Genomic DNA, 7,781 nt, shown 5'->3' with positions numbered 1-7,781 from the left:
CTACCTCTAAGCTGTACTTTTCAAATAAATGCTATTTACAATATGGAGCTATAAAAAAAAAGAACCTGTTCTATATGTTAAGGGATCATCTCCTACAGTTTTTGGACCCAAGACTGCATCCTGGCTGCTTGAGTCCAGTCTGGTGCCTTGGGAACCTAGGGTCTCTGCCCAGCCTGAGGATCATGTCTGGTGCTTTCCTTTTTCCCCTGGAAGATAGCCACATAGTCCTGTCAGGCCTGGTGTCTTATAAAACCAGCCATGATCAAAGAATCCAATGCATTGCCTGTGTCACCTATCTCAAAGCCAGGTGTTTATGGACTGGATCCTCCTATGCCACCCCATGCCATCACCTGGTACTTCAAAGAGGAAAGAGAAAATAACTTGTGCCCCAGACTCTATCCCAAGGCCTTGAAGTCTCTCTCCATTTCCCTCAGATTGCAGGATGCAGTTTCCTACCCACCTGTCTGGAAGATCAGCAGTGGGTAATAGTCCAATGACCACACTAGGCTGAGGAGTTTCCTAGTAATCTCCCTGACTTGGGCTCCAAGAAGACTACAGACTTCCCTATGATGAGGGTCAACCCGCCAGATTGGGCCCTCTGTTTCCTTTAGGAAGCCATCCAAGGGTGGGTAGCTCCCAGTGCTAATGTTACTTTCTGAGTAATTTTTTTGAACTGCAGCAGTGAAGTATGTGTGGGAATCAACAGTAATGATATTGATAGTATTATCTGTATTAAGTGGCTGGAGTTACTCTCAAGGGGAAGAAGTAACGACTTCAAGGACACTGATGCTGTGAGCAATTCCAAGACGCTGATGCTGAGAGAGCTGATCTTCACAGAGGCACGTGAACGGAAGAAAGAACTTATCAGCTTAAAGCTTAAGGCACGTGAACACAAGGCAATCCCCTGTCAGTGAACAACTGATAGTGCATGAACATCTTGCGCAAGTAGAAAGCTCGTGCACGTGTATTATAAAGGTCTCTGGTGTACACCCCACCAGCGTCCGTGCGATTCTTCTCCACACACGTGAAGTGTCAGCTTTTAATAGTCAACAGTGAATTGTAAAACCCCGTTTCCTGGTAGGATTTTTCACTGGCCATATGGTGTATTGTGAGGTGAATGAGTCCTTTTAATGATATCCCTTTCCTCCAATTCTGTTACCACCCCGTCAATCTCTGCAAAGACAGCTGCTGGCAAGGGATATTTACCAAACATTTGGAGGAGGGTAAGGGTATAGATGGTTCTAACAGTCTCAATGTCATTGTGCCTGATTCCTTCTTATTTCCTACAAAACTCCACATAATCCCCTCAGGGAGTTTCCACGTTCATTCATTCATATTGTACATCAAATCCTAAAGTGTCAGTGTTTGTGGCACCAACTAATACTTCTGCTTTGGTTAATCTCCACTCCCCTAGAAGCCAGAGTGACTTTTGCAGTGGGGCACTCTTTTCATGGTTCCCTCAATTCCTGTGATAGTAACTTTGTGCCACCCAGGTTTTATGCTGCGGGTCTGTGCTGTTTCTTTAGTGATTACTGACATTGGGGCCCAGTATTAATGAGAACATATATCAACATTTTTCAGGGTCCAGAGAGAATGGCAATAGTGGTTCAGAGCATTTATCAGAGAACCATTTAATTTCTAGTAGCAGCTGGGTAGGGTGGCTCTCATAAGCTTTTTTGATGTCTGCTGTGCTGGGGTTCTGCCTCAGATTGTGCTCTGATACAGAAAGAGAATTTTCCTATGGGTTGGGATCTTATGAGACAGGGTTGGGATTTTATGAGACAGGCAGCTTCCCTCTGCTGAGCTACTGTTTTCCAATAAGGGTATGGACTTGGCAAACTTATCGGGCAAGGTCCAGAGGTTTCCCACTGGGTGAAGTCACCCAGCCCATTTGGCATCCATATTTATCTATTTCTCATACAAAGTTGTTCCGGGTGGGTCTAAGTTCATCTATTGTTAGCATCAGCATTCTCATGAGCAGCTTGTATGTGGTCCAGAGCATTTGCTACAAACATCATAAGACAATCAGGAAGACGGTGAGTAAGAGGGGTTAGTTGTACCAGGTCAATAGGAGATAACATTGGGGATTTCCTTAGCATGTCTCTTTCATACATCAACTGCATGCGGGCAGCCTTCTGTACTGCTGGATCCGAGTAGCCTGTAGTTTTAATCTCCAGCTGCTCCCCTCTCTCTCCTGGATTTATGCCACCTGTCCAGTGTGCAGCTCGTGCAGTTAAGGAATAATTATGATCTCCTGCCATGGCGGTTAAAAGTACTCCTGGTGCCCAGTAGCCTCCAGCATCCTGCTTGCTTAATAGAATTCTGTATCCCCCTGCAAGAGAAACTCACCACACCTACTCATCTTCTGACTCCCCTGACCAGTTGGGGATACATGGATGAGGAGTTTCACCACCTGCCTGATGGAGAAAGCCTTTGTGAATCCCATCACTTTGAAGGCTTTTCTTTTTTTGATAGTGTCCATCACAGGAAGAGGCAGTGAGCAAGGGTTTGTGCAAGCAAGAGCTTGTGCACTCGGTGGAGCTTGATTCTGTAGAGACATTCCAGTTTCTGCAGACTCTTAAAGTTTTGAGAATTGTAGGTCTAGGCATGGTTTACTGCAGTCAGCCTCTGCACTAAACCTAATGGCTAGCTCCCCTCCCAGCTCTGCAGCAGTGTTCTGAAGTCTTGGATGTACACCCAAGACCTTTGTCTTTTTGTGTCCATGTTGCCTTGTGCAATAACTGGTTGGAAAGCATTCCAGCAGTTGGACAAGATTCCATCATATTTGACTGCCAGGAGGAGTTTTCATAGTTCATAGGTCAGTTGTGATTTGACAGAAATGTGTGAGTCACTGCAACAGAAGGAAATGATAACTTCCCCTCCCCTTCAGAAAGAAGCTCTGGCTAGTTTTGAGCTGCTGCAGAACTGAACTGTACCTGCCCAGGTATGGGTGTATTTGGAGCCAGCTGCAGGATCAAACAGATGGGACTCGCGACCTTCCTTGTGTAAAAGGTATGTGAGCTTTAGCTTTCTTGGATTTAGATTCCCTACTTTTTTATTTTATTGCAATTGTTGTTATAACTTTGATAGTTTGGGGTGGGGACCTGAGCTGCCGATGCCCGTTTTCTAGACTTGTTATATAAGCGCTAAATCTCAGTGCACTGCCTGTATTTGCTTTCAGCAGACATCACTTTTGATGACAGTATGCTTACACAGACCAAGGGCCTTAAAAAGAATTCCTCTGGAGAGAAATATTCATTTTGGGACAAAAGCAACAACAATCAACCAAACGCTGAACAAGACTAGCTCAATAAAATCCCCAAAACAAACAGACGTGGGTGACAGGAAGGGCATTTGTTGATTCACAGCAAATAAACCAAGGCTCTAATTTAATTTTGCCTGGGACTAGGTTAGTCAAGTTCCAGCTTCAGGAAATAAAGTCCATATTTGAACAATACTGGCAAAAAGAAGCATTTATTTTCCCTGTGAACAGGCCACTGAGGATCACATCCCAATCCTCATAAACACAAAGTTTCCCTCTTTGTCAAGTAATACAATTAAAGACTTACAGAACAGTTTGGGTTGGAAGGGACTGTTGAAGATAATCTAGTTCCACCCCCCCTGCAACGTTCAGGGTATATTTCATGAGATCAAATTGTTCAAAGTCCCATCCAACCTGACCTTAAATGCTTCTAATGAAAGGCCATCTACAGCTTCTCTGGGAAACCTGTTCCGGTGTCTCATGACCCTCATCATAAAACATTTCTCCCTTATGTCCAATCTACCATCTTTCAGTTAAAAACCATTGTCCCTTCTCTTGTCACTACAGGCCCTGGTTAAAAGTCTCTCCATCTTTCTTACAAGCCCCTTTTAAGAATTATAATGCCACAATAATCTCTCTCCAGTCTGAATTACCTCAACTGCTTATGCACACCAGCACACAATTGGCTTTCTCAGCTGCAAGTACACATTGCTGGTTTTCATCCACCAGCATTCCCAAGACCTTTCCTGCTGGTCTGTTCTCAATCTGTTCATTCTCCAGACTGTATTGATAATAGGGGTTGCCTGACCCAGGCACAGGACCTTGCATTTAGTCTTGTTGAATTTATATATATGGCCCTGCTTCTTAAGCCTGTCAAGGTCTCAGCTTGGTGTCATGTGCCAACTTGCTCCTGTCATTTTGCTCCATCATGCTATGTTAGTGGTGAGGATATTAAATAGTATTGCTCTCAGTATGGACCCTTGAGGGACATCACCTGTTAAAGGGTTCCATTTGGATATTGAGCCATTGACTCTCTGGACATAGCCATTCAGCCAGTTCCTTATCCATCCAACAGTCCATCCATTAAATCTGTATCTCTCCAATTCAGTGACCAGAACATTGGGAGGGGGATCACATCTTTGCCCAAAACTTCAAAATTTCCACTGGAAAGATTTGGATTAAGCTAACTCACCATCCTGTAAACAGACACAAAGGATAGCAAACTCAGGCAAAACTTAAAAATGTCAACAAGGATCTGCTTCCCCCTTCCCTTCTCTGCCACACCTTGCCATCATGCCACTGTTGGGAGAGAATCAGAGCAATTATTCCTGAACTGAGGATGGCAAGGTGATAAAGGATGTGGGCAAAACAGTGGTGTGGTTTGGAAAATTCAGCAAGACTGCTTCTCTTACCCACACCAGATAAAAGCTTCTTCTAACTCTGAAGAAACATGCCAATCCAATGTCATACCTGTTTTGATACAGGATTGATGTGATTTGGCTGGCTGCCTGCAAACAGGACTCCAGGGCAAAGGCTTATAGTTTAACTGAGCAGATGCACTGCTGTTCTGTGTTTCTGACATAACACTCACTTGGCTGGTATCCTGGCTCTGGTCAGAGATAACCTCCACAAGCAGCCAGCACAGATGAGCTGCATTAGCCTGGGCTATTTTCCACACCACCTGGCATCACTGCCCCATAAAAGGGGCTGGTCAAATGAGGTGGTTTGGCACAGCTCCAGGACAACAACAGTCCTCTTTACAGTGCCTAACTCTGAGCTCACACTCCTGACCCCAGGATTAAAAGCCCCATGCTCTACCACCACCCCACCTCTTTGAGCCCCCCAACCCTTTTTATGGGGTAGTGATGTCAGGCAGTGTGGAAAACAGGCTGGCCTAACTTGTCACTTGTGTTGGCTGCTTGGGGAGGTTAACTCTGTCGTGGCCAGAACCAGGACAACTGGTCATAGCCCTTGGTGTGCAGGGGATTAAAGCAAATGAAGAGAAAACTTGCCTGCCCTTTTTTTTCCAACATAGAAGATGAGGAATTTGTGTTCAGACATCTTTAGATAACTGCTGGAGAGATAGATGGAGGTTTTAGGGAGAGGAGAAAAGGCTGTGGAAGAATATCAGTGGCATCATTGCCCTGGAGTACCTGCTTTAGAGGAGAGGGGATACTGAATATTGATATTGGCCCATGATGTCATCCAACAGGGTTCTTGGGATCCACTGACAACCCCATGGCATGATTCAGCATAGCCTAAGAGAAATGAAATGAGTTCCCTACTATCCCATATGTTGGATGTTGTTTTGCAGAGAGTTAAGGCAAACTTTCAACCAAGGCCAGTGCCAGAGAAGTCCTGGGCTGGGTGTTTACACTGAGCAGCTCAGGTATGGAATTTCCTCATTTCTTATGCTCTCTCAAGTGTTGGCCAAAATGCCAAACAGCCTCAGAAAGGAGGAGTATGTGAAGCCAGGACTGCTGAAGATGCGCAAGCTATGGGCCATGCTGCTGGTTGTAACTGCTGTCTCACTTGTCTGCACATGGTTTTTCACGTTGAATGACAGGTGAGTGAGGGAGGAATCAGTAAGTTGTGTAAGAGTGGTGATAGAGTAGGGCATAAATGCTATGACACTAGTTTCAGGTGTATGTCTTAGAGTGGGTTGATCACAGGCAGGGTCTTTTTGTTGCCAAGGGGAGGCATTGGAGGTATGGGATTGCTGGGGTGGAGCAATGGCAGAAAGCTGTGAGAGGACATGGTATTCTGGCTCAGTTTACCCTTTTGGTTTTTGGGGTTTTTTTGTTTATTTGTTTGGTTTGTGTTTTTTCAGACCTGACATCACGACTCCAGAAGCAGAAGCATGTCAAGGACTGCTGAGAAACATAACACAACCTAAGAAGTGAGGGTCATGGCCACAAGTGTACTGGGCAATATTAGACCATCAGCTGGCTAAACTGAATCAACTGGTGGCCTCAGTGATGGTCCAGGGGGTAGGAAGGGGTGCAAAAAACAGTCTAATGTTTGCAGTAATTTTTTGAGAGAGCATTCAAATTGCTTATGAGTCTTTGTACCCTAGAGTGAATGAGCTTTGGAGCCTGAGACATGTGAAGTTAATGCAGAGCTGCCGCTGGAAGTTCAATGCTACTGCCTTGGCCCAGTACAGGTGATGTCTACCAGTCACAACAGAAAACTACTCAGTTCATCTACTTCCAATAAATCGCAACAAAAGCGGTTTATTAATTTACAGATGACACATGCTTAACCCACAATGGCTGAAACAGACATTCAGGATCAAATACCAATAACAAAGCAGATAAAATGTCAGGCACTTAGGAAAATGTTGGTATACAAATACACATTTCTAAACACCCTTCTACAAAAAAAGCCCAAGAAGTTCTAATCACACACAGCTACACAGGCTGACAGTTACATGCACACACTATGCCTCACAGGATGTGCATATCCTTGAGATTTGTGGGAGCCCCTTTGGCTTGCTCTTCAAGACTGTGAACGCACATATGCACACCACCCGTGCTGTGGTTCCCTCTTTCTGGGCCCAGTATTGACAGCCAACTGGCTGGGTCTAGATTCTGCACGATGTCTGGCAGGGAGGCTGCTCTGCCTGGCCTTGACAGAGGTGGTGTTGCTGAACATCTGCCAGGACCAGATCAGGTTTTGACTGCTGCTCGTTCCACTCCATATTCATTCAACCTCATGAAAAATGTTCACATTCCTTTTCTACTTTATTTCAGGTGACTCCTTCTTTATTCCAAGAGTCTCTTGGACATCTTCTTTCATGTGATGAAATGGTGAAGGTGAAGGCCTGTCTGTGTGTGTTTATTTGGCTGATCCTCACACACATTATCTATACTAACAATCGTATCTGAACAGATGTTGTTCTCGAGATCATATCATAAGGGTGGGACAAGCAGGTGCACCCACACCTTGTTTGCATAACACCTATTTTCATTGCCCCACTGTATCCTGTATGCTGTTCTGGCCTTTGATGCAAGCAGGAAGGGCTTTGGAGTAGTGGCTAAGCCATGGAGAACAGATAGAAAATATCTGGAAATGCATGTGGTTGGGGAAGAAGAAAATGAAGGATGTGTGGAGATGAGTGAACAGAGTGCATGGTGAAGGTTCTTATAACTTGACACAATGCTTTATTTGTGTTCCCTGTGCTTTCCTAAGCTTCCTTTCCCTTTGCACCACAATATTGTTCAACTAATCCTTTACACAGCTTCTACTGAACCACCTTGTCTAGTCCCCTCTCCTCATTTTCATTCCTCTCTCATTTGTTATTCCATTACAGTCCTCCATCCTATCTCCAGACTTCTTCCTACTGTCACCCACTCTTTCCTCCTTACAGGGCAGAGCTAGGGCGCTGCTGCAATGCCTCATCCTGGCTGGCTGTGACGCAAGACAACGCACCACTGGGGTCTGAGATCGTCTATGATGGGTATCGCTCAAAGAGCTTGAAAGTCAGAGACGGCTTGCTGGAGATCCTGCCAGAGGTAGG

At 45.0% G+C, this 7,781-nt stretch overlaps 1 protein-coding gene across 1 annotated transcript in view; it reads left to right on the top strand.

Annotated features, from left to right (window-relative positions):
- Positions 1-5,697: 5,697 nt before the first annotated feature.
- Positions 5,698-7,781, top strand: part of LOC311194699 (alpha-2,8-sialyltransferase 8F-like) — a gene marked incomplete at both ends in the record, with an annotated part of 4,031 nt that continues 1,947 nt past the window's right edge. Inside the window, 3 exons of the mRNA XM_084267899.1 lie at positions 5,698-5,828; positions 6,339-6,425; positions 7,632-7,776. Of these exons, the coding sequence (XP_084124025.1) occupies positions 5,698-5,828; positions 6,339-6,425; positions 7,632-7,776 (363 nt within the window). The remainder of the gene's footprint in view (positions 5,829-6,338; positions 6,426-7,631; positions 7,777-7,781) is intronic.

Source organism: Gallinula chloropus, assembly GCF_964237585.1.
Source record: "Gallinula chloropus genome assembly, chromosome: 9".
In the NCBI taxonomy this organism is placed as follows: domain Eukaryota; kingdom Metazoa; phylum Chordata; class Aves; order Gruiformes; family Rallidae; genus Gallinula; species Gallinula chloropus.
This window is presented reverse-complemented; position numbering and strand designations above follow the sequence as displayed.